This window comes from Balaenoptera physalus (genome assembly GCF_965194825.1).
Source record: "Balaenoptera physalus genome assembly, chromosome: 1".
NCBI classification, from domain to species: Eukaryota; Metazoa; Chordata; class Mammalia; order Artiodactyla; family Balaenopteridae; genus Balaenoptera; species Balaenoptera physalus.
In genome coordinates this window covers 176,226,758-176,253,209 of record NC_138882.1, presented here as the reverse complement: position 1 = coordinate 176,253,209, position 26,452 = coordinate 176,226,758, and the positions used below count along the sequence as shown (strand labels likewise).

The following is a 26,452-nucleotide window of genomic DNA, read 5'->3' as shown; positions in this document are numbered from 1 at the left end:
TGAATGCTCCCCGGTGTTTTCTCCCCACCCCAGACCCCAAGAGCCAGGAGACCTGGCTTCTAATGGCTTCTGCTCTGTGACCCAGGCAAGGCCCGTTCCCTCTGTGAGCTCATTTCCCCACCATACAGCACAGGCGTCTGGCATATGGGCTCTCATGTTACTTCTAGGCCCTAAAGAGTAGGTGATTGGGCCACTTTGGGGTGTGTTTCACCCTGGCTGATGAAAGCCTGGTGCAGCCGAGTGGGCCACTGGCTCAGCGATGGAGGCAGAGGTGCTGCACTGGCTGTGGTGGCCACTCCTCTGGAAGGTGGGGACCAGGACTTCACATCCCCCCGCCAGGGGCTTCTGAGGCAGGCAGCTCGGTTCTCTGCTCCACAGATGGCTGCTCTCCCAAGCATAAATGGTCGGCATGAGAACCACGCAGCGATCAATAGGAATTGTTGTAAAATTCTGAAGAGAGCCTGGAGGAAGACAAAGAGACCCGGAAGTGTGTTGTCAGTACAATTTGGGGCTAATACTCATGTCTGTTTTTTCATCAAGTCTGAAAGGCGGTTTAAAATCCGCTGCTCTTGTTTTGTTTTGTTTTGTTTTGTTTTAATGGCTGGATAAAGCACAATTGCATTTTCTCCCCCAATAACTTTGAATTCTGGGAATAGACCATGTGGGGATAATTGCTGTTGTCTAATCCCACCGAAGGCCAAGCAAATGATTAGGACAGGGAGGAAGGGAGCTGCCGTGCCGGAGGCCCTCTGCCGGCTTCTTACTTCCAGCAGCCAGGGCTCGACTCCCCAGATGACCCTGTTCCCGAAATAGCAGTTGCCCAGAAATGCATCTGCATGTTGTTTTGCAACAAGTAACTGATAGCACATGGGGACATGGAGAGTTTTCATTCAATCCTGCAACTTCGCCTTGAGTACTTACTATGTGGCAGGCTCTGAGCTGGATCTGGAGCAGGGAAAGAGGGTGCAGAAAAGAACAAGACGCGGTGAGCTCATTGGAGAAAAGACGAATGAAGTCTGCCTGTGGGAACGTATGCCTGAGCGGCACGGCTGCAAGAGGGAGCGTCAGCATCTACCGAGAGGTGCTGAGCAAGAAAAGTTTTCGTAAAGTTCCCCACGTTTCATTGCTGGGGAATCACAAAGATGGTCGCATTGGAGAGGAGTCATATGGGAGGGGCTGGATCCTACCCCAGAGTTGCTCAGGGGGTAGGTTTTGACAGACACCCATGAAATCTCTGTTACAGACAGGGGAACAGCTCAGACCAAGCTTAGGCGGTCCTGCTGGGTGGAGGGCTGGTGCTCAGAGAGAGGAGGGTGGTTGGTGGCAGGTGGTGGGGGAGGGGAGATGAGGCAGGCTTGAAGGGAAGAAACCTCGTCTGAGCAGCCAGCAGCCAGCCAGGCATTCCCCGCACAGGGCTGAATCTCTCCCTTACACACAGTGCCTAGGGCTCACAAAAGTATTTTATTTTATTTATTTATTTTGGGCCACACCGCACGGCATGCAGGATCTTAGTTCCCCAACCAGGGATTGAACCCAGACCCCCCCGGCAGTGAAAGCGCCGAGTCCTAACCACTGGATGGCCAGGGAATTCCCTCACAGAAGTATTTTAATTTTAATTTCTTTTAAAATCAGAAGAAAAATATGAATATAATAACGAATATAAAATAATGAATCCAGCTTCTTTATACCAATGCAATTGTAAAAGAGCGTTTTTACAAAGGTAGGGCCCATGAAAGTCATAAGCAGCCCTGCGTCCTTGTCTTCCTCACCAGGTGAGGGTTCCGAAAGCCTGCAACTGCTGACTCGATGGGAAGGATCCCCTTCCTTCTCATTGTTGTCAAGAAAGCTGGCAGTAACCCTACCAACAGCTTGGGTTTTCTGTCTCTTGTTACAGCTGGGCCGGCAGGGCCTTGCTACAGGTGCCCACCTGCAGCACAGGCACCTTCTTGGGAGTTTCGTTTTTCCTTACGGTGCCTCTTTGAAGTGGTGTTGGTGTGATGAGGAAACTGAGGCTGTGAGAGGAGTAACTAACCCAAGCCTGCAAAGAGGCAGAGCGGCGGTTCCAACGCAGGCTTGTCTGCCTCCGAAGACCCCACATCCTGTTTCCTCTGCCCCAGGGACTGTGAACCCTCCACGGGCCAGGAGTCCCTGCGTCACCTGCCTTGTGTAACACCAGCGTGTCATCAGGCCCAGATGGCCCTTTGAGGTGTCCAGAGGTAACAGGGAAGGGCAAAGAAGGGTCTGTGTGTGTTTATTGATTAAAAGGAGGTTGTGACGTTCTGTTGACACGGCTCAGCCCTGGTCCATTGCATCCCTCTTCCCTGCATTAGGCTGTAAAAATGCAGCCAAAGTAGTTACTTGTCTTCCCCAAACCAAGGAGGACAAAATCCCGAACACCTCAGACGAGGCTATTGCACGACACTCGCCACCATCTGAGATGTCACACAGGGGCTGCACTGGGGAAAGCGCCTCTCCCGCTCTTGCCCAAATCCACAGCGGGGTCCTTCTTTCCACTGGGGATGTGGCTTCATCTGAAGGGCCTTGAATTCCTGGGACATGAGGCACACCCAGCCCCAGATGTAAGTGCAGAAGCAAGTCCCTTGGCGAGCGAGACAGCCTCTCTGGGCTCCCACACATTCCCAGGGTCTGGGATGTGACTCTGCCTCCCCCTTCAGGGTGTGAAGCTGGGCAGCTCCACAGAGACCAGCCCCCAAAACATCCCAGAGCCTGAAGCTCAACACAGTGGCTGGGGAGGAAGCAAAACCTGAGAAAGGATCCTGGTGATTTAAGGCAGTTACACCAACTGGTTAGGAGCACAGGTTTGGCACCAGGCTGCCTGGTCACCATTTTCTGGCTGTGTGACCTTGGGTGATTAAATTAACCTCTCTGTGCCACAGTTTTCTCTCCTAGAAAAAACAAGAATAATAGTGTGTACCTCATAGAGCGGTGGTTGTGAGCATTCCGTTAGTTAATACGTGTGAAGGGCTCAGAGCAGGACCAATAAACAGTAGCTGCTGTTACCATCATCATCATCTTTACCATTAATATGGTTAGAGCTGCCCAGGGAAGCAGAAGGGTTGGGTCCTCTCCCTGCTCTGCCAGTGATTGTCTGTGTGACCTTGGACAACACACTTTCTCCCCTCTCCCTGGCAGTCTTGCTATCTATGAAATGAGTAGTGTGGGCCAATTTGTAGCTCTTAACCAGGGAAAAGCATCAGAATTACCCGTAGGCTTTTGCAAACGTAGACTTCTGGGGTCTATCCCCAGAAATTCTGATTCAGTGGGTCTGGAGCTGGCCCAGGGACCTGTGTTAAGAGTAGAATCTCCACTGGTGGTTCTGATACACGAGCCGGGTTAGGAACCACAAGACCTTCCTGGGCCTAAAGGACATTGTTCCTGAAGTGATCAGTCCCCCTCCTGCAGACCCATTAGCCCAGGTGGCACCATTGGCAAGGGCGAGCCCCCTGAGCCACTGTGAATGCTGAGTCTGTCACCTGGGTGGGGCGTCCCGCTTTATTGGATGTGGCAGGCCAGCCCCCAGTTCAGCAGGAAGGCTGTGGTGGCCTGGAGAGCAGCCATATGGTGTGAGTGGGTCCAGCACGTCTAGGGGTTTCATCCAGCAGATGTTCGGTGAGCATGGCATTCGCAAATGGTAGGCAGAGCAATTGTGAAAAGGGGGTGCCTTCTGGCCACATGGTACTTGGGGACTAATCCTACCCCCAGGTAACAGGATATTCTCAGTGTAACTTTCAACTGTTTCTGAAGTGTGGTTGAGAAGGGGCGGGGGGTGTGGATGTACGTCAGCCCCACATTCCTGTGGAGCCAGGGAGAGGATTTTGGCTGCTTTTGATAAGAAAAGCCTCAAAGGAGCTTTATCATCACCAAGAGTCCATCTCCTTGGGCACTGGTGGGGCCCCATCTTCCCCCGCTGGAGTTCATCCCACTGCCCAGCCCCACGCAGACCCCTGCCTGGCACACTGACCCGGCTCCTTGCCCCTTCAGCACATCTCCACTCCCTTCTCCGATGGTAGGAACCAGCCAGGACACTAGGAGACCTTGGCCCCTGTCTCTCTCCCAGGGCTGAGTAGCAGGACAGCCTCTCTCCATCCATCCCCTTTATCTTCCTTCTTGCCTCCAACCCCAGATGTTCCCTTTGTGAAATAAATTGGATTTGTGTTTTTCTCTTTGAAGAACACGCTCTGTAGTATAACCTGCTTCCTCAAGGTAGGCACAGCTTCTGACTGACCCTTACATCCAGTGCCAGCAGCGGTCCGCAATCCAGATGCTGGAAATGGGCAGGTGAGCAAACCAGTTGCTCCTGTCCTGAGACCCAATCGTGGGCAGTGGCACTGTGCAGCCCCGCAGTGTGGAGAGCAGAGGCAGGCAGGCTGCTGGGCACGGGCTTGCTAAAGAATCTCAGTGGTTATTATAGCTTACGCATTTAACCACTTCAATTTGGCATATGACTTGAGGTGCTGGGTAAGCATCTTGTCAACTTCAACACAGCTGACAAAGTTATGACACGAATGTTTAGACTTTGCAGTTTTCCCCGACCTCCAGCTGATCCTGTGAAAATGTCTCCTCCTTCCAGAGAGCTGATTTGTGCCCCAGATTTTCCCATCTCAGCGGGAAGCGTCTCTTTGCAAGGTAAAATAGAAATTCGTTGTCATTCTGATACTCTGATTTTGTGTTCCTGGCGAGGGAGGCATATTCTGTGTCTGGTTTGTTGCTGACTTTCAAGGTTGGTGTCCCAAGGGACGGAGCGATGGGGAAGGACGTATAAGGATGGCCGGAGACACTCTCATTTTTAAGCTACTCTTCTCAGACACTAAACTTTGAAACGTGGCATTTTCTCTCTTAAGGCTGCCATTCTTCATGCCTCTTCTCAGTTGGAGAGTGATGAAGTTTGAACAAATCCTTTTATCTGTGTTGGAATTATCTGAGTGTGAAAATCCTTTTCTACTCTTAAAATTACTCCATCTCTTTTTTCCTTTTTAAAAAAAAAAAAAGATAAATGTAGTATATGCCCATTGTAGGGAAATTAGAAATTCCAAATAAGAACCAGAAAGAAAGGCTCCTGAAGTTCCATCACTCAGAGGTGACCCATAGTTTTGTGTGTCTCTACAGTTATGTCCCCATATAAATGAATGGAGATAAATATGTATTTTTATTTTTTTAATTTTTTTATTTTTTTTATTTTATTTTGCCATATAACATACAGTAAGATATATATTTTTTTAATGCTTTTCTTTTGTTTTTAATTTATCTTATTTATTTATTTTTGGCTGCATTGGCTCTTTTTTGCTGCGCCAGGGCTTTCTCTAGTTGCAGAGAGCGGGGGCTACTCTTCCTTGTGGTGGGCGGGCTTCTCATTGTGGTGGCTTCTTTTGTTGTGGAGCACAGGCTCTAGGCATGTGGGCTTCAGTAGTTGTGTCACACAGGCTCAGTAGTTGCGGCGCACGGGCTTAGTTGCTCCGCGGCATGTGGGATCTTCCCGGACCAGGGCTCAAACCCGTGTGCCCTGCATTAGCAGGCGGATTCTTAACCACTGCGCCACCAGGGAAGCCCCTGTATTTTTAAATAAATGGAATCATGTGGTAAATACTGTCTTGTGACCTGCTTTTTCACTTAACAACATTTTGTGATCACCTTTTCAAGCTGTTAAACACTAAACGACTATATTGTCATATTTAATGGCTATGTGGTAGTCTATTGTATGGACAGACTATATGTGTATATATATACATATACACATGTATATATATGTATATAATGTGTATGTTCACACACATTATATATATACACATACATTTTGTATATTTTTTTTCTTATCCTATTACTTTACATTTAGGTTATTTCTGATTTTTTTTTTTTTCCATTCTACAATCTTTCTAATTCAGTTCACTAATCTTTGCATACTTGTCCTAATGTTTTCTTAGGATAAGTTTTTAGAACAGGACTAGCTAACATGTTCGAGCATTTACCACATGCCACTCTACTGAGTGCTTTAAATATGTTATTTATTGAATCCTACAAATAATTCTATACAGAAATATCTACATTTTACAGATGAGGACACTGAGGCCCAGAGAGGTTATGTACTTTGGCCAGGGTCACACAGCTGGCAAACTGCAGAGCCAGGATTGGAACCCAAGTTCTTTGATCCTTTTCCTTTTTTTTTTTCATTTTTTAAAAAAATTATTTATTTATTTATTTTTGGCTGTGTTGGGTCTTCGCTTCTGTGCGAGGGCCTTCTCCAGTTGCAGCAAGCGGGGGCCACTCTTCATCGTGGTGCGCGGGCCTCTCACTATCGTGGCCTCTCTTGTTGTGGAGCACAGGCTCCAGACGCGCAGGCTCAGTAGTTGTGGCTCACGGGCCTAGTTGCTCCGCGGCACATGGGATCCTCCCAGACCAGGGCTCGAACCCATGTCCCCTGCATTAGCAGGCAGATTCTCAACCACTGCGCCACCAGGGAAGCCCAGATCCTTTTCCTTTTGATGGAAAAGTTTAAGTCTGCATAGCCTCCCACTGAATGGTTTAAAGGTTCCCTACTTTGTCTCCTCCAGCTCTTTACTCTGTGACTGCCATACTTGAGGCCTGGCCTCTCGGAGTCCTGTCACACCCACAGTTGCATAATAGGAACAGGAAAGGAAGAATTGGTGGTATCTGTGTCATGCCACTATGATGTAGATATGGTTCTCAGTCCCTGGGAGATACCTTCTTGGGAACCATCCAGAGCAAGGAAGATGAGGTGACTGGAGGTCCACTTTAGGGAAGCTGTGAGGTCTCTGCACAACTCAGCAGGGTTGGCCGGCCTGCAGGCTGGGCTGAGGTATGGCCGGGCTGAGCATGCGCTGTGCTTAGAGGCTCTGTGCTCCTCCTGGAGCAGGGTTCCATGTGGGACCCCGGCTCTGGCTGGGGGAATCCTTGGAGGCCACTCTGGGAGAGTCAGGCATGCGCAAGGGATATGGAGATTTGCTTGATGAGAATGCTGCTGGACTGGGCAAATCCAAGGCCAGAGCCTAGAAGGTAAGGCCTGTTTTGCAGGAACTCACCAGTGAGCACTAGGAGGACAGGCTTCTGGGCCCGGAGTGAGGCCAGGGCCCTCTTCTCTTGTCCCTCACTGGGGCTGGCTCATCGTCAGTGGATCTGCCCTTTGGGAATAATCAGAGGTCCAGCTGCCTCAGAACTTGAAGCTCTGCCTTGGAGCTGGGGCTTGGGGTGTGGCTGGGCCTGGTACATAAGCAGAACAAGGCAGAGCATGTCTGAGGAGCAGAGGCTCAAGGATTCCCACCTTGGCCACCTTGCAGGGAAAGTGTGTCTTGGCCCAGCAGAAGAGACTGATGGGGAGGGCTTGCCCTCCACTGGGCCCAGTTATCTCTTCCTGATTTATCCATAGATTGAGCTTGATGATCTGACTCATATTCATTCAACTAATCACACGAGTTATTTCTGCAATTTAGGTCTTCGAATAAGTGCATTTGGTTGCTGAATATGTGATCAGCCACAGATTTCTCATTCTTTAAAACCCAGGGAGCGGAAATGCCAACGTAGAAAGCCATCACACGCAGCAGAGATTTCTGAAGCGCTGAAATCAGCCCATTCAAAGCTCTGGCCTCTGGACCTCCCATCACATAGCCACTTGGCCTATCAGTGCTCCATGCAGAGTCCAGGTAGGGGGTCTTTATCCATAAAACCTGGGAGGATGACAATCAATAGATAATCTGCTCACATTCATTTTACTTAACCAGAGAATTGGTTTGCCTCTGCAGTAACTTGATCTGGGGAAGAAAATGCATTTGGGGGCTTCAAAAGGGTGTAGGCCAACTGGGAAAAGCTACTGCAGTCTTTGAGGTTGGGAAGGTCAGCGTCTGTTCTCCCTGCCCAGAACTTTGCTATAACCTTGAACGACAACTTCGCCTCTTCCTCCCTATCATTATCATCACAGTCGTCACCACCAGCCAGGCCCCTGGTACAGGGAAGCAGTCACAGGACAGGACTTATCATTCATTCATTCGTTGGTTTGTTCAACGAGCCATTGTGGAACTCCTACAGAGCTCCAAGTATTGGATTAGATGCTGGAGATTTCAGAGAAAAACCAGCCCTGGGTCCTGGTCTGACATGGCTCGTATCTCACAAAGAAGACAGCTATAAACTGTTAAGAGGCAGATGTTGGGAAACAAGCGCTGGGGGCAGAAAGGAAGAGGCCTCCAGCCCCTGCCCTGGTGCAGGCTCTCAGCTTCCGCTTCCTATCTGTGGGTGACTGGGATGGACCACGTCAGAAGTCTCAGACCAACTATTGAGAAGAAGCTGTTTTTGTTCATTTCTCTGTGAAGCATTAGATGCTGTAAACAGGTGGGTCAGAGCTTGGTTGATGGAAAAGGTGTCCCAGGGGTTGGTGACAGCTGTGCTGCAGACCTCAGATTCTTCCTGTTTCCCAAAACAAATAACACGAATTTTCCTCAGAGCACAGAAGAGGTGAAGGTCTCCAGTCGAAATAAGTATTTTGGGGCAGAACCCAAAGACCATGGCCTGAGATAACAAGACATTCTGGAGCCGTAATTCTGGACAGCCTTTCATCCCTTCAGACTGACAGTCTCATTTTATTTGACCTCAAAACGTGTATGTTTTTTAAAAAACAAACCTACTGGAATAGCATAAGTGGTTCATTTCTTTCCAGGTGGTTCCTTTGAGAGGCTAGCTCACATTCCCCGATGCTGCCCAGACTCAAGCAGCTCTAACCTCCCATCTGAGAGCTGCTTTTAGGAGTCAGAGCCTGAACCATGCATTATCACATCCTGCTAATTTGTTGTCACTCACCAGACTGGGACCCCAATAAACTCTGTTTCTAGAAAGTAGGTCTCTGCCTACTGCTGTGGAGATTCAAAACCTGGGTTTGAATTTTGCTTTGCCATTTGTTATTATCATTCACATTGGGCAAATCATTCAGCTTCCCTGAATTTGTTTCCTCATCTGTAACATGGGCATAATACCATCTCACCTGGTTGTGGTGATAGCACATAAAAGCACCTAACTTAGTGCCAGGAGCACTGTAGTAATAACCCCCTCTCTCCCCATCTCTCTGTTCCCCACCCCACCTTACTTATAAGATATATAGTAGAAAGAACACTGGATTGAGTCAGGCAGGAGGACTGTGTGATCCTAGGCCAGAAATTTACCTCTCAGACCTCAGTGTCCTCATCTGTAAAATGGGGAGACTATTTCCTAACTCTGGCCAGCCTCAGAGGGTTAGGGTTAGAAGGATTAAACAAGAAGAATTATATGACAGTATTTTTTAAATATAAAATGTTGGACAACTGCATATGTGATCTTAGAACTGGGGTGGTGGGGAGTTCAATCCCCAGACAGTACCAAAGAGCCACTGTCTTGGAAAGTACCTAAGAAAGTCCCTGGTGAATTTCTTACTCATTCAGCATCACCTGGGGCTTGGACACTTACATGTTCCTGAGCCCAGGACCATGGGAATCTGAAGCCCATGCACTTCACCAGGGCTCTGTAAGCCTCTTTAGTTGTGTCAGTCAATCAGACATGGTTGCTGCCCTGCCCTCTTGGTTACAGTAAATGTCCTTTCAAGTACGAGAGCCTGGGATTGGGGGTGCGGGGGACAGTGCATGAGAGTTCCAGTTGTTCCACATCCTCACCAGTGCTTAATATTGTCAGATTGTCAGTCTTTTTAATTTCAGCCCTTCTTGGGGTGGGGCAGGGAGACACTATCTTCTTTGAATTCTTGAAATGTATTTATTCACTCTGTACTTTTGTTCAGTCCTCACTCTAGGCTAAGCACGAGAGAGAACAGAGATGAATAATCATGGTGTATGCTGCCCCAGGCTTGCATCAGACAGCTGGGGTATGAGTCTAGCCACTTCCCAGCTTTACTAACCTTGGACAAATTCATCTCACTGAGCCTTCGTTTCCTCATCTGTAAGATGGGGTTGGTACCTCAAAGAAATGTGACGGTTAATTTCAATGACTTATATAGAAGGCCTGGCCTGCACAGGTGCTCAGTGAATGTTAGCTGTGACTTGTTATCCATATGTTTTGCCTGCTGACTGACACATGGTACGAGGCGCCAAAGGTTTAAGAAAAAAGCGTGAGAGGAGAATTTAACAATAATAGTAACTTACATTTATTGAACACTTACTGTGTGCCAAGTGCTGTTCTAAGTGCCTTTTATAAATTACTATTAATATTAAAAGTCCTATTGATTTCCATAATTTTTTACAAATTGGGAAAAGACCACTGTGGTTTGATTCTCATGGCAGAACAGATGGTTACAATGTGTGGGAACCCAATGGCTTCCTAGGAGCATGATTCTAGAACCTCAGAGGTAGTGAGCTGGAAATTAATGATATGTACTTTGCCTCTTTATGGTTGCTCGGTGACCATCACGTACCTGCCCCTGCCCTTTGTTCAGATCCTGAGCGCTGATGACTTAGAAAGATGGAAAGAAATGGATACTTAAAGAAAGATCAGTGTTTGGTATAGTTGGAAGGGCCCTGAGTGAGTGGTTCCCATATGTGGATTCTTGTCACTGGCAGACGTGGTTTTAGGAAAGTTCTCTCCCCCTCTGGGCTTCAGGGTGCCCATTTGTTTGGAATGCTGAGCTCTATGTATCAGTTAGCTATTGCTGTGTAACAAACCATTCTGAAACTTAGTGACTTAAAACAAAACCATTTATTATTTCTCATGAGTCTGTGGGTCTTGGCTAGGCTAACTCATGCATCTGTAGTCAGCTGATAAGTCACCTGGGAGCCCTTAGGTCTAGGATGGCCTTGGTTGGATGACCTAGCTTTGCTACATGTGGACCTGGACTTCTTCTCATGGCAGAGACAAGGGTCCAAAAGAACAAGTGGAAGCATGCATATCCTCTTAAGACCCAGGCTCAGAAGGCACACCGTTCCTTCCTTCACATTCTGTTGGCCAAGCAAGTTAAAAGGCCAGCCAGGATACAAGGGGTGAGGAGAAGGACTCCATCTCCTGATGAAAGCAGCTGCTGAGTCACATTGCCAAAGGCATGGATTCAGGGAAGGGTGGAGAATCAAGATGTTTTTTCAGTCCACCACGCTCAGATTCCTCCCTGCTGTAAAATCTCTAAAATCAAATAGTTCATGGATCAGAGTGAAAGAAGGGAGTTGAATTCCCATCGTCTCAGGCCAAGGCTAGATATGCCTTTCCTGGATTTGGGATAAATTGCCCAGGTACCCAGTCAGTGTTGGTGCTGAGCTCAGCTCCAAACGGACAGAACTAAAGGACATGTTTTTACTCACTCTGCATTTATTGAGCACCACTGTGTGCCAGATACTGAGCTAAGCGCTGAGGAGGTAGACTAGCCCGTGCTCTCAAAGCACCCTCAGTCCTTCAGGATAACAGACGCATGAGGCATTATAACACAGCACACCGGTGTTCGTGGGGTCATGGAGAAGGCACCCCTGGGCTTGTTTTATCACCAGTGACCTCCCTATGGTTTGGGCTTCCTTCAGCAGATCCATGGGCCTCTTTTCAGACCACATATGAATCAGGAAGCCTTAGGGCCTGACAGTTCCATTTAAACTCCGTGGCTCCAGAGTTAGACAGCCCCATCCAAACCCCTCCGGCACTGGGCAGCCAGGAAATGGAAAAATAGAACTAGGTGTCCAGAGCCGGCGGCGTGTGAATTTGATTAGTCTCCTCCTGTGCTCTAGGATTATCTCTGTCTGCTATTTGTAGCCACAAAACAAAACTACAGGTTACCCATGCACTTGCAAGCAACTGGGGCTTCAGAAGGAGTTATATAAACCTTCTCGTTTCCTGCAGCCCCTCCTCAAATAGACACCCAGCTGACATTTTTTCTTAAACATCACTCATTTTTTAAAGGGGAAAAATGTTGGTGGCATTGAAATAGATCACACTTTAAAATGCAGAGTAGCAGAGAGACCGTTCAAATTATTCCCTTAATAGAGTTCTTCAGAGTGAGGAAGTGACGAGGGAACATAATCACTTCTTTTGTCATCTGAGCAAAATCTAAGGACTGCAATCCATTTGTCTGCAAATGTGTGTCTTCGGTACAAATTGCAGCAAGCAATCCATTCCCAGGGTAAATGGTCTTTAATTAAAGTCAGTCTCGGTGGTGGAGGGAAGATGAGGGTTGTTTGAAGCCCAAACTAATATAAATCTCCTCCCCTTGAAAAATAAAAAACTATATTTATATATATATTTTTAAAATTACATATTTTCCTTGATTTGATAATTAGGGAAAAGCTTTGTTTATAAGTGAGATTATTCTGGCTCTTATTCATGAATAAAAATTTTGGTAACAAGGCCTCTGAAAAGCAATGGGAAAAATTTCTGTAGCAGTCCTGGTAAAAACACATCCTCAAGCACTGATTTTTGTAGCTGAAGTGCATTATGTGTTTTGCATGAGCTTTTGAAAGCTTAGATAAATGAGGTGGCTCCGAAAGCAGATAAAAAACCTGGGAGGAAATTATACCGATCCAAAAGAAGATAAATGTCCACTAATTCCCAGATTAACATTTTAGACTCCTGTGTTTTTATAGGGGAATTTTTGCAATGCTGATAACATGAGATTGGTTTACAATGTCACATACCAGGAAGAATCAACAAGACCTTGTGTGAGTTCTCAGAGTCAGCTACAGTTGAAAGGAAGTGGAGTTAATGCAGTAACCCGATAGTGCCCTGGTCCCTGTATTATATGGCAGCACTGCTCCCAAGATGACATATTTTAAGGGTGACATTGACCTTAAGGTCAATTGTGTTAGTGTGTACTCTCTGGGTTGCAAGAGACAAAGACTCAAGCCCATTTGGTTTAACCCAAAAAAAACATTAATTAGATTACTTAGTTGAAATCACTAGGATTGGACTTCAGGCACAGCTTGATCCAGGCATCAAATTGAAGTCACCAAGACTCAATTCCTCCTTCTCTGTCTCTGTGCTGTACTCTCTGTCAGTGGGCTTCATTCTCAGATCGGCTGTTCCTTGATGATAGCAGTTTGGCTACAGCTACTTTATCTTCCATCCACTCAATTTGTGTGTGGTATAAAAGAGCTAGTGCCACTTTCTTGATTGTTTCTAGATTGTTCACTTGAAGTCCCAAGATTAGCTCTGACAATCTTTAATTGGGCCTGTGGCTCTGTCTGTCCCTAACATATCCTTATGTCCAGAGGGATGAAAGGTATGGATTGGCTGAGGTCTAGATCACTCATCCCCACTGCAGGGCATCTAGACAGTCCCACCCCAAGAAGAACATAGACTAGAAGTGAGGGAGGAGGGGAGGTACCCCAGAAAGCAGTTTGGGGACCTGTTAACCAAAAGGATAGGCAAATGCTGGCCTGTGAAACCTCGGACTTCTGTTACATCAGTCTTTCATTCTTTCCTTCAGCAAATACCTGAGACCCCACAACAAGCCTTCTGGAGCTAGGTGCAAGGATTATGGGGGTGAACAGGAGGGCTCAGGCCTTGCCCTCAGAGAGCAAACACATAGTCTATCTTGTGTGTATTAGTCTGCTCAAGGGCCATAATAAAATGCCACAGTCCAGGTGGCTTAAACAACAGAAATTTATTTCTCACAGCTCTGGAGGCTGGGAAGTCCTAGATCAAGGTGCTGGCAAGGTGGGTTTCATTCTGAGGCCTCTTCTCTTGGTTTGTAGGCAGTCACTATCTTGCTGTGTGCTCACATCTCGAGCGACTTCTTTGTGTACTTGTGGAGCAAGAGCGAGGGAGTGGAGGAGGAGGAGAGAGAGAGAGAATGCACCAGCTCTCTGATGTCTCTTCATATAAGGGCACTAATCCCATCAGAGGGCCCCACCCTCATGACCTCATCTAACTCTAATTATTTCCTAAAAGCCCCGTCTCCAAATACTATTGCATTGGGGGGTTAGGGTTTCAACATATGAAATTTGGGGACACACAAACATTCATTCCGTAACATCATGCTGGGGCTTCAGCCATGCCGTGGTCTTCCAGCCAACTCAGTGTTTTTCCTGAGCACCTGCTGAGTTCCAAGCCCTGGAAACAGAAAAACGAGGAACACCAGGGCCCTGCCCTCAAGCAGTACAGTCAAATCATGATGGTGGTATCCAGGAGTCTGTGACACTGGGGACATGTTCATGTCACCTCTCTTTGCCTTTGCCCAATTTACTACTTAGGATTGGATTCTACTGGAACTAATAGAAAATCCAAAATAGCAATAGCTTAAACAAAAGAGAAGTTTATTCCTTTCTCACTTACAAGTCCAGGTAGTTAGTCTAGGACTGGTGTGGTGACTCCACTTCATTGGGGACTCAGGGTCCATCCTTCATTCTCAGTAGTGGCTTCTACCTTGTGGTCCAAGGTGGCTGCTCTGGCTCCGGTCATCATGTCCACATTTCAGCCAGCAGAAAGGGAAAAAGGGGAAGAGAAGGAATGTCCCTTCACTTTAAACATACTCTCCAGAAGTTGCACAGCCCACTTCCAGTTACATCCCCTTGGCCAGTACTTGTGCACATGCCTACTCCTAGCTGCAAGAGAGGCTGGGAAATGTAGTCTTTATTCTCATGGCCATGTGCTCGGATAGAATTATGGCTTCTGTTTCTATAGCTATCAAGAGAGAATGGATATTAGGGGGCAACTAGCAGTCTCAACCATACTTATACTGTTTGCTCTGCTTGACAGCTCCCTGCCTTTTCTTCCATATGTCTCTCAAGTTCATTTTTAAAAACCAAGCTTACACACTGCCTCCTCCATGAAACCTCCTTGATTTTAACCCCAATTGAATCAATAGCGCTATCTTTTTTTTTTCACTTTCAAATCAACTATATTGATGTATAATTTCTTACAATAAAAGGCACCCAGTTTTAAGTGTACCTTTCAATGCATTTTGAGAAATTAACCACCACCAAAATCAAGATACAGAATATTTTTACCTCTGAAAGTTCCCTCATGCCCCTTGACAGTTCATCCTTCTTCAACTTCTGGCCCAGACCATCACTGATCTGCCTCCTGTCACTCTAGATTAGTTTGAACCTTCTAGAGTCTCTTATAAATAGAATCATACAGTGTGTACTCTTGTGTCGGGTTCTTTCACTTTACATAATGTTTTTAAAGTTCATCCACATTGTCGTATGTATAATAGTTTGTGCCTTTTTATTGCTGAGTATTATTCCATTGTATAGCTATTCCACAGTTGGTTTTTTTCCATTTACCAGTTGATGGACATTTGGGTTGTTTCCAGTTTGGGGCTATTACAAATAATGCTGTTTTGTATATCATGTACAAGTTTTTGTGTGGATGTATGTTTTCATTTCTCTTGTGTGTACACTCAGGAGTGAAACTGTTGGGTCATGTGTTAAGTGTATGGTTAACTTTGTAAGAAACTGCCAAACTGTCTTTTTCAAAGTGGATATACCATTCTCCATCCCCACCAGCAGTGTTTGAGAGTTCCAGTTGCTCCACGTCCTCATCTCTCTCTCTTTGGTTCTACTCTGGGAAACTTCCTCAAATTTATCATCCAGCTCTTCTGTAGAGTATTTTTTTTTTCTCTTCTGTCAGACTGTGTATTAATTAACAAGAGTTCCGTTTTACTTTGTGAATGTTCTTTTTTGAGCATCCTGATCTTATCTCATGGGTGCAACATTTTCTTTTGTCTCTCTGAGGATACTTTTTTATAGTTTCCTTCTTCCTGCAGAGCCTCTGTGTCCTCTAAATATACTTTTCCTGATTGTTTGGGTATATGTATGCCTATCGCACATGTGAGTTTTCCCTCAAATGTTTGGGGATCCTTGGCTGTGTGCATGTTAAATGGGGGCCAGAAAAGAAGATGGTTGGGGCTCCAGTGTGCCCCACACCCACTCACCCCGCCCCCCAATGCGGTGAGTGGGTTTTGTTGGCTGATGCCTCACTGCAGGGTGATGCGACAGGGAACTCTGGATATAGGTTTTTGCTTTCTACGGCTGGTCGGAGTCTGCACTGAAGATGTTTCCATTCTCCTATCTGAAAGCGAATTCCTGGCTTCTGCTTGCTGAGAGCCAGGTGGGCAGAGGGCTGGAGGACAATGTGGGGCAGTCCAGAAACCTTCCCCTAACCCCCATGCTCTTGGGATGGTGCCCCTGCCTCTGGCAGGTCTCCCACAGTCCAGAGGCCTTCTGTCTTACTCCCTCCCAAGTCTCAACCCCTAGTTTTCTGCTGGGATGAGAGGGAGACATTTTCGTGGCTGGGTAGACGTAAAAGGAAAGGGGTCTTACTGCCTTTAAGGCTGACTTTCAATAAATCCTTCCAGAGATGCCTGGTGTTGCCACCAATTCCAGACCCCGTGAGGTTCTCTGGTGTAGACCTGAATGCATGTGCTTTCAGCGTCTTGGCTTAGATTCTGCTTTCCTGGCTTTGCTAGGTCAGTGCTACATGTCTCTCTCCTTAATAGAGGCCAAGACTGTTGCTCTTCCCTCTCCTCTGTTTGTTTTGTCCTTCTGAATTGATGCCTTTAAAAAAAAAATCTCATACTGTTGTTTCAGTGGAGTTTCGGGGTTGGGGGTAGAAATAGAGGCTACTGCTTTCATCTAACTCACTCTCCTTAACCATCACCTCTTGCTCTTCTAATTGCTTGGCTCCCTGAGCCTTAGCATCATCATCTATAACATGGGGCAAGTGCTCCCTTTCCTGACAGCTGCCCGGGAGCCTTTGTGAGGATGAGATGAGTTTTTTCACTCATCTAATATTTACTGTTCAAATACCAGGGTTCTAAGTGACGCTTGGCTGAGGGTAGAGGGTACCTTCTAGAGGCTGGGGCTGGAGAATAGGCCAACCCAAGCTGAGGGATACTTTATCAGTTATCTATTGCCACAGTGATACTGCATAACACATACCCACAAACCTCAATGGCATGTGACACTAAGTTTTTATTTAGCCTGGGAGTCTTCAGGGTTTAGCAGCTCCAGGCTGGGTCGGCTAAGTGACTCTGCTGATCTTGAATGGGGGCGGCTGACTGTGGGCTAACCTAGGAGACCCTTGGACAACTGGGACAACTGGCCAGTTCAGCTCTGCTCCACATGTCTCTCGTTTTCAGTGGTCTAGTCCCAGGATGTTCTCATGTTGATGGCAAAGGGGCAAGAAAGCCAGCCTCTGCTTACATCGCATTTGCTGTCATTGGCTAAAGTTAGCCACATGGCTGAGCCCAGAGTAAGCGGACAGGGCAGGAAACCCTGATCAGAGGGGCAGAGGGCATGGACACAGGGAGAAGTAAGAAACCAGGGCCGTCAATGCAACCTCTGTGCCATGGGTGTGCAGGTATGGCTCTGGAACAGAGCACGCCCCACCTTCAAGCTTTCTTCTACTAAACCCACAAAACTTTGCCTAAACCAGGAAGCTGGGGTCCTGCTACCCTGATTTGTATTCAGTTGAAAGAGTCAGTCCTTTACTTACTACTCAGAGGAAATGCTTTCCATCTTTAAAACAATCAGAAATGATCTCTCCAATAGAGAAATGCACTCCCCAGGCTTGGGCTGGGCTGTAGATCACAGGCAACTGATTTAATCTGCTTAATTATTTGATTCAATCAAGAGTTAGCTTAATTATTTTCTTGCTTCTCACCTCTTTTGAATCCATTCTGGAAACTGATTATGTCTTTAACACCAGCCCAGAGATAAGCATTTCAATTGGGAAATGTAATTAGCCAAGGAAAATGAATGTGGGTGCCACCTTTTGTCAAAGCACCATTAAAATCCAACTCTGGTCAATACCAACGTGGTGGAAGACAAAGGGTGCAGTTTGCTTCTCTCGGGACTGGAGAGGAACGCCCAGCAGGAAGTGGGGAATTAGGCGTCTTGGCATCTTAGAGACAGAGGCTCATTCATTCATTTATGAGGCATTTCTAGGGCAGTTCTGGGCTGATGCCAGAGATGCAAAGGTGAATTGGCCATGTCCCTTGGCCCAAAGAGTTCTCCTCCTAGAGGAAAGTATCCACGTGTAATTGTGAGATACGCAGTGCTAGAAATACAAAGGAAGGAGCAGCTGACTCTACCTCTGGAGCTTCACAGAGCAGGTAGTATCCAACTGGGCCTTGAAGGATGAGCTGGAGCTGCCCAGGCAGAGAAGAGTAGAACTGCCTTCTAGGCTAGGTGGAGGGCACAGCATGTGCAAGGGCACGGTGGAGTGAGAGCCTGGGAACTGTTGTAGAGGCAGATTAGGCAGATTAGAGCAAAGCCGCCCAGGGCCTCCTAGGCCCTCCTGCGGCCCCCCCAGAGCACAGGTGTGCAGTGTGTCCTCAGGCCATCCCACCTCACCTTTCAGTGCCCCTCTCCCCCTCCTGATCCTCCTTCGCCACCCCGCTCTGCCTTTCAGAAGGAGTTCTAGAAGAATTCTCCTGAAGTGTTTGTTTTAACAGAAGTTTGAGATATATGACTTTTGTGGGAGACTCTGAACAGTCTGAAAGCTGGGGGGTGGATTCAGGACAACTAAGAAGAACAGACTTGGGTTCTAGAGCTGAAGAATAGGCAGGCGGAACGGGAGGGCCGACAGCCTGGGCAGAGGTATGGCGGTAGAGTATGCTGAACTGAGTGTGACTATAGCATGAAGGAGACGTGGGTAACGAGCTGCCCAGGAGGGCAGGGGCTACATCACAAAGGGCCTTTTAGAGGGTAGTTGGAGGCCAGCTCCTTGGCCTTGGCCTCTGTGGTGGGAGGACTGCAGGCATGGGGGCCTCTCTAACACTGCCTGGGCTGTAGCTGCTGCTGCAGTCCCTCTCCTGCAAGTCCTCACTATTTCAAAAGCTGTACGTGCTCAAGGCAGTGGTCGCTGGTTTGCTTGGATCTCTGCCTGAGACTGAAGGCTGTCTGGAATGCGGTGGGGTGGAGAGGTTACCTGGCCAGGTGGCTCCTGCACCTGGGAGAGGGAGGGAGGACCCCCTGCTGCCAGGGCCAAGGAAACGATGAGCCACCACACCTGTGCCCACCTGGCTCCTATACACCTTTACCCTCAGCCATTGTTACAAGGAAAACTACAGCCAAGGAAGACCATGAGCTAACAGAAGTTGCCAGGCCCCGCCTCACTCTGAGATGCCCACCCAACTGTCTACCAGATCCCATCCCATCTGATCCATGCACACTTGAGTTTTTAATGGAGTGGTGACCAGCATGTGTGCAATTTTATCTGCTTCTTTTTCACTTGATAGGATCTGGTAGCCTCTTTCCCTGCCCTCCCTAAGTGGGACCCTTCTCGCTGGTGAGGCAACTGGTATAGGGAGAGAGCACCAACACTGTAGGCATTAAGGCTATGGTTACTGCTTACTTGCTGTGTGACCTTGGGCAAGTTGCTTAACCTCTCTGAGCCTCTGGACGTCATCTGAAAATGGAAATACTATAACCTCTGCTGGAGAGTTGACAAAATGCTCGGTTTGGTGCTTGGTATGTAGGACCTACTAAACAAGTGACCATGATTATTATGGGACGTTTATAGGGTGCAGCTCAGATTACTGCCTAGTGCACTAGCTGGGTTACCTTGAGCACCAGTGGTTTAATCTCCATGAGCTTCAGTTTCCTCCTCAGTGGAATAAGGGTAATGGCACCCCTCAGGGTGGGTGTAAGGCTCAGACAAGTTAATTATTGTGTGAAAGACTGTGGAAATTGATGCTTTTTGTCCTTGTTGGTTTTGATTCTTCTCTGTCTCTCCATAGAGCCTGGCCCAGGGTGTTGATGGTTTTTACTGTCAGGTGATTTGAGAGCCCCTCTCATGTCTCCAGCTAGCGCTGGCAAGTGGACATTGGGCAAAGGTGAGAGCACAGGAGACAGAGGAGGTCGGTGTCTGCAACCACCTGCCTGAGAACGGGGCCGCGGGACCATGTGTAGAGGATGAGGTGGCCCTGCCCCTGAATCCAGTCTCCAGAGGCTGAGGATGGGGCATTCTCCATCCCTACCTCTAAGCTATGGGTGAGGAAACCCTCTCAGCAGAAGGACACGTAATGACCAGGATCCTGTTAAAGTTGTCGTTGCTCAGATCCAGCTCAGCACTTCACATACCGTTCAGGCCTTCCTCCTGTCTTCTTACGGGGTCTCAGCACCCGTCCTGGGCTGGGAGTGCAGGACTGCTTAGGGGTGGGGTGCAGGGTGAGCCTCAGCTACCAATGCGGGCTTCCATCCTGAACCCCTGCTCCCTGCCAGACTGGCTGGCGGAACTCTGAACCGCAAGAGGTTCTCAAATCTCCAGAGAGAGCAAGCGTGTGCCCCAAGCACAGAACCTGGCAGGAGAACCCCAGAGCAGGAGGATGTGGGGGCTATGCAGAGAAATGACAAGGTTTTGATAATAGTGTCTACCTGACATGTCTGAAAAATCAGACGTGCATCTTCCTGGCAGGGCATGCAATTTCCTGTTAATGAGTTGTGAGAGGCTGGAACAAGTTATCAGGGAGGCAGGGCCAACTCCTTCCCAGGGGAGCCACCAGGAGACAGAAGCCAGGCCCCAGCCCCTCCCCCAGGGGGCTCAGCCCTTTGGGGAGCATCTCTGCCAAGGGGCCAAACTAAAGTCTGGAGTGAGGGTCTCCAGTCTGGGTCAGGATCTGCTGATAGATCTGGACCCCTTGCCTGGAGCTTCTCCAAGACCTTGGCTGCACTCCCCTGCCTCAGCAGGGGCTGTACAAAGTCCCCTCCCCTTCGGGCTCTTGGAGAGACCAAAGCCACAACAACACCAGCAGTGAATGGCATCTCTGTAGCCTTCCCTGCTTGCAAAGCACCACTCACATTTGTCATCTTATTATCCCTTCACAAAAATCTGCATTAGAGAAACTGAGGCCCAGAGAGGCGAAATAACATGCCCGAGGTCATTCTGTATAATGGGTGTATTTATTTAAGGTAATGCTAGATGCTATAACAGATAAACCCTGAGACCTTTTATGGATTGAGAACAGACATTTATTTCTTGCTCATGTAAAGTCAAATTGATGGGAGGAGAAGGGAGCTCTCATCACAGTCACTCAGGGACCCAGGGTGATGGAGCTTCCATCATCTTCAGATTGTGACTCCCAAGGTCACCTTAGCCTTGGAGGGTCCCAAAGGGGGTTTCATGGACCAGGCCTCAATATGTATGTAACTTATACCCATATTCCATTGGCCAGAACTTGGTCATAGGGCCCCACCTAAATGCAAGGAGGGTGGGAAATGCAGTTCCTGACTAGGTATAGTAGTTTCCCCACAACGGCTCTGCCTTCCTTAGAAGGGGAACATGATCTTTGCTGGACCTAATAGAGGGTGTTTTCCTTAAACAAAGGCTGGGGACCCTGGATCAGAGTTTGATGGGAGGTGGTCACTTAGAAGTCAACAAGTGACCAACATGGACTAAGACCTGGAAGAAGACACAGGATGTTCCTGACCCTTTGAGGTCACAAACACTGCCCCAGCCTTCAATAAAGTCCAAACTCCTCAGCCTGGCATTCACTGACCTTCACAGGAGGACTCCAGCTTAGCTTGCAGCATTCCCTCCCTCGTCCCCCTCCCCACGTACCCTGTGCTCCTCCCTGACCAACCCCTCACCTCAGGGCCTTTGCACGTGCTGTGCCCTCTGCCTGGAATGTCCTTCCTCCAACTCTCCACCCTGCAGACTCCTGCTTGTCCTTATTGATCCCAATCAGAGGTCATCTGTGAGGCCTCCTTCAGCAGAATTAGCTGCTTAGCCAGCATTGACTGAGAGCTCAGTGTGTACCAGGCACTACGTGAAAGGCTTTATAGGAATGAACTCATACATAACCCCCTATGAGCCTATGAGCTGGCCATCCCACTTTATAGATGATGAACCCAAGTCTCTCAGAGGTTCAGAAACCTGCGTGAGGTCACACAGTGGGTGGCAAAGACAAATTCCAAACCCAGGTCTGTACGTTCACAGCTGAGACTTAATCACTGGGTAAACTTCCACATTTTATTAGCACCTGTCACAATACATCACAATTATTTGCTTACTTAATAGTGTGCTCTGAATTTGCTGTCATTCTGAGAAAGCAGCTGCAGACTCCCTGAGGGCAGAAGTCACAGCTGATCCATCCTGGAATTTCCCTCACTATTGCCACCATGCCGAGGTCTGGGTGGCAGTTTTCTCTCAGATAAACTCCTTATCCTCCGAGAACCAGAACCAGAAGTTCCTCAGATTATCATCTGTCATAATCCCCTCCCTGCTTGCCTGTCAGTTTTTGAAAGTTAACCTGAAACCATTTGAAAATGATCTGAGAGGCATAGCCCAGCCTTCTCCATGCATGATTAAGTACGATGGCTTTTTAATGATTTGAGCTGTGCCTTCCATGGATTGACAAAAGTGGATTACCATATATTTCTGAAAACTGTGCTGCTGAAATCAGATTTTTTTTTCATTTTCTCAGTCATCCTCACAAACCTTTGCTGAGAATGACAAATACTTGGGCTTTAATTGTTTAGTCGCATGAGGGTGGCACTTCCCAAGTTCTGAGAACTGCTCTCGCTGGGAAAGCAGTGAAAGGCTTCCTGGGGTTCGATCTTTAGGAAAATGAACTGTGTGTTTTCTCTGAAGCAGAGGGAGCTGTCTTCTGGGCCGCAGCACGTTTGCTACATTTGTGAATTGCATAGGCCCCCAGATCTAAAACAGAGGCAGTTCTCACCCAGGAAACATGCTCAGGGCTGTCATGCTAGGGATGAGGAGTGGGTGGACGTGGGAAGGTGGGTGAGGGGCCTCTCCCTGTTCAGCCCATGCACAGACCCTTCCCTTCCTGCTCCCTCTTTCTGCCAGACGCTGTGCCACATCCAAGCCACCCACACCTTCAAGGGGGGTGTTATTAGTCCCTTTTGACAGATGCAGACTCATGGCTCAGAGAGCTTAAGCAACGTGGTTGTGACTACACAACTGGTAATATGCAGAGCCAACGGTCAAACATTTTGACCAGAAGCCTGTGCTTTTTCCACTCTCACGTCTGCCTATAAAAAAAATCAAATAAACTTAAATGAAAGGTGACTCAGAGGCACCTCCTGCGACCGATTTACATTTAAAGAAAAAAAACACCTTCCCTGTCCACCTATTAGTGCAGTCTCTCTAATAATATGCATTATCTGACATTATCCCTATTTCACAGATGAGGATGTTGAGGCTTATGTGGGTAGAGTAGCTAACCAGAGATCACACAGCTAGGAATAGTAAGGTAGGATTTTGTTCTACATCTCCCTGACTCCAAAATAAATTCCTCACCTCATCCTTTATAGGAAATAAAAATCTGCCCAGAGATCCCCCATCTAAGTTAGGTGGTCAACACAGGTAGGTCTGCCAATGGGAAGCCTGTGTTAGTTTCTGTGTAAAATGCACGCACGTGTCCTTTCAGTTAAGGGGAGGGTCGGGGTGGCTTCTATCAGTTTCTGGAAGGGGACTATGGCTTAAGGAAAGGGGAGGTCCCTGGTCTGTAGAGGAGGGCAAGTCACCCTCCTGCTCTTCCCTGCATTCTGAGGGTGAATCAGGTGGGCCGTCGTGGGCCTGATGGGGAGAGGGCCAGAGCTGGTCTGGCCTCTGCTCATGCTTGCTCGGGCTCCTTCTCAGTTCTCTCTCCAGATTAATTCCATATATGTTTACTCAGACCCTACTGAGCGCCCAGCAACGTAGATGATTCCAAGATGAATATGACAAGATCTCTGCCTTCCAGGCTCCTGCCTGTGAGAGGGACAGAGCAACACAGACCCTCCTGTGAGTTGGCCTGGCCAAGTGATCAGCAGTGGGACCCAGAATGGTGCAGGGAGGAAGCGACACTCCCTTGAGGGGATCTGGGAAGGCTTCCTGGAGGCTGAGCATCATGGGCGGGGCTCCTGTGGGGAGAGGCACCAGCTCCTCTCACGTAGGTAGTACCTGCTATAGAGGGGCACTGCTCCAGCCCACAGGTGGGAGGTGCTGCCAGGCCCTGAGGAGATGGCCTGGGGGTCTGGTGGATGTGGGCACCTCCCTGGGGCCCTCTCAGAGCCTCTGAACCTGGCCAAGTTCCCAGAAATTGCACAGGAGCAGGATGGCACAGCAGTGAAATACGGAGCCTCTGAGGCAGCCGGCCTGAGTTGAATCCTGGCTCCCCCATTCATCATCTTGGGAAATTTGCATGACCTCTCTCAGCCTCAGTTTCCCCATCTGGAAAAGAGCAACACAAATTGCACCCTCCTCATAGGGTTGTTGGGAAGCTTTTTAAAGAGGTGCCTCCATCTGCCTCCACACAGGCTCAATTGAGGCTGGCCATGGACAGCTGCTGCATCCACTGTGTGATCTCTAACCCTCAGGATGGGGTATGGTTGTCCCCATTGTACAGATAAGGAAACTGAGGCAGCTAGTAAGTGTGGCTCCAGGGCTCTGCCCTTTCTGCTGGCCCATTCCCTGCAGCTCAGCCATCCCAGCGACTAAAAGGACCCTCCGCTGGGGCGCAGCTCTGTACCAGGCTCTCCCGGCACTGCCTCTGCCATCTCTTTATGTTTCTTGGGGTGAATAGGGCCTCTTTGATTTCCTTGCTTTTCCCCTTTCCAGTAATCATCAGTCATCTTGTTATCACAGCCATGCATCTGTGCCTCTTGGCTCTGGTCCACAGGCTGTGTTTGCCATGATCAATACATAGCTCTGTGTGGCCACCATGTATATCCAAGATGACATTGTGACCTTGCATCCGTGGGCCTGGGAGGCCCTGGTGCTTCCAGAGGGCAGCTGGAGGCTCCCCCAACGGGGCTGAAGTGAGGTGACTGGCTGATGATGCCCTGTGCTCTTGGTTAATTCTTCTTGCCCCTGGACTGGTAACCAGCTCCCCACCAGCTGGGGGTGCCTCCAGCCACCTTCAGGGGCTCCCAAAGCACAGGCCCAGGTGCTCCCTGCCTCCCTCCTACCCATCCTAAGTGACTAGTGGGCGCTCACCAACCCAGATGGGTAGCTCCCTGAATTACTCTACATGGGGTCTCCCTCCAGGACACTTCACACAGCAGCTTGAGTATCACTTTAAAACACCAGGCAGATGGGGGGCTCCCTAAGCCATCCACACAAGCCTCCCCGAGCCGCCAAGGCCCTGTGTGGTCTGTTCCCTCTTTCTCACCACCCCACTCCACCTCTCTGCTCCACAAACAGGCCAAGACTTCCCCACTCCTTTCTTTTGCTGTGCATCTGCCTGGCCTGCCCCGACCCCCTCTTTCCTCCTGTGCTTCCTTCAGGCCTCAGCTCAAATGCCGCCCTCTCCTGACCGTACACCCGCTCTCTTTCCCTTTATCACATTTGGTCCTTTGTAACTCGGTGTCATCCGTGTGACACCTGGTTGGCGTCTTTCTCCCCCACCAGACCTTCAGCTCCTTGAGGGTGGGGACCAGGACTGTCCATTCTCCAGCATCAGGCACATCCTGAGCACTCCAAAGTATGTTTGTGGGTAAATGAGTAAATATTGAGCAAGTGACTTAATTCCTTGAAATTTCAAGCTTCATCTGTAAAAGAGGGACAATGATAGCGTTTTCAGGAGGTTTAAAAAAGATGTGTAGAAGACTATGCCTGGCACAAAGCGTGATCTGCAATTGTTCTTATTAACCTCTGTGGTTGGCATTTAGGAGAATCTCACATTCCACAAGTGAACTTCGGTTGGGTGTCTGCCCTGGGCCAGGATTTCAGAGCACCATGGAGTTGGTCTCTGCCCCCCAACACCCCCCCACACCTCACACCACATTAGGAACAGCCTCTGGTGAGGTCACTGGCTCCCTGGAGGCTTCCTCGTCTAGGTGTGAGGCAGTGGGCAGAGGGCATCGTTCAGTAGATCTCAACGATGCCTTTGCTCTTCAGGCTTCGATTAAACAGGCTTAGATTCAGCCCTGAAGACACTCACTGCCTGGGATGGACTTGAGAAAAGGACACAGATGACACAGATTACTATAATGAAAGTTGAAAGCAATTCTTTCAATAAAAGTTCAGAGGAGGACAACCTCAGGTCCAGGTGGGGCGATCAGGGATGTCTTCATGGAGGAAGCAGCATTTTCTCCAAGACTTAAAAGTAGACATTGGGTTTGGACATTTGTGGAGACATTTTGGGTTAGAGGAGGGCCTTCCAAGCAGAAGGAACAGCTTGAATAAAGGGCTGGAAGGCGAGAAAGAGTGGACCTCATAGAATCTGTAGTCCAGCTAGAGTATGGAAAACGTGACAAGACCATTAAGAAATAGGGCTGGGGGGCTTCCCTGGCAGTCCAGTGGTTAAGACTCCATGCTTCCACTGCAGGGGGCACAGGTTCAATCCCTGGTCGGGGAACTAAGATCCCACATGCCACACGGCCAGTGAATGAGTGAATAAATAAAATAAATAAATAAATAAGTGCTTTTGGATAAAAAAAGAAATAGGGCTGGAAGGGCATTATATCAGTCAGCTATTTCCAAAAATAATGCCATGTAACAAATTACTCCACAGTGAGTGGCAGGCAACCGTGAGCATTTATTTCTCGTTCATGTAGCTGCAGATAGGCTGGGGTTTGGTTTATCTAGG

At 48.3% G+C, this 26,452-nt stretch overlaps 1 protein-coding gene across 4 annotated transcripts in view; it reads left to right on the top strand.

Moving 5' to 3' along the window:
• Window positions 1-26,452, top strand: part of MAN1C1 (mannosidase alpha class 1C member 1) — a 131,586-nt gene that overhangs the window by 62,597 nt on the left and 42,537 nt on the right. The window contains exon 1 of one of the 4 annotated variants that reach the window (XM_082423136.1): window positions 17,865-18,028. The exons of the other annotated variants lie outside the window; for them this stretch is intronic. Within the exon in view, the coding sequence (XP_082279262.1) occupies window positions 17,905-18,028 (124 nt within the window). The 5' untranslated portion in view covers window positions 17,865-17,904. Of the gene's footprint in view, window positions 1-17,864; window positions 18,029-26,452 lie in introns of those variants that run through there. 4 annotated transcript variants of the gene reach the window in all.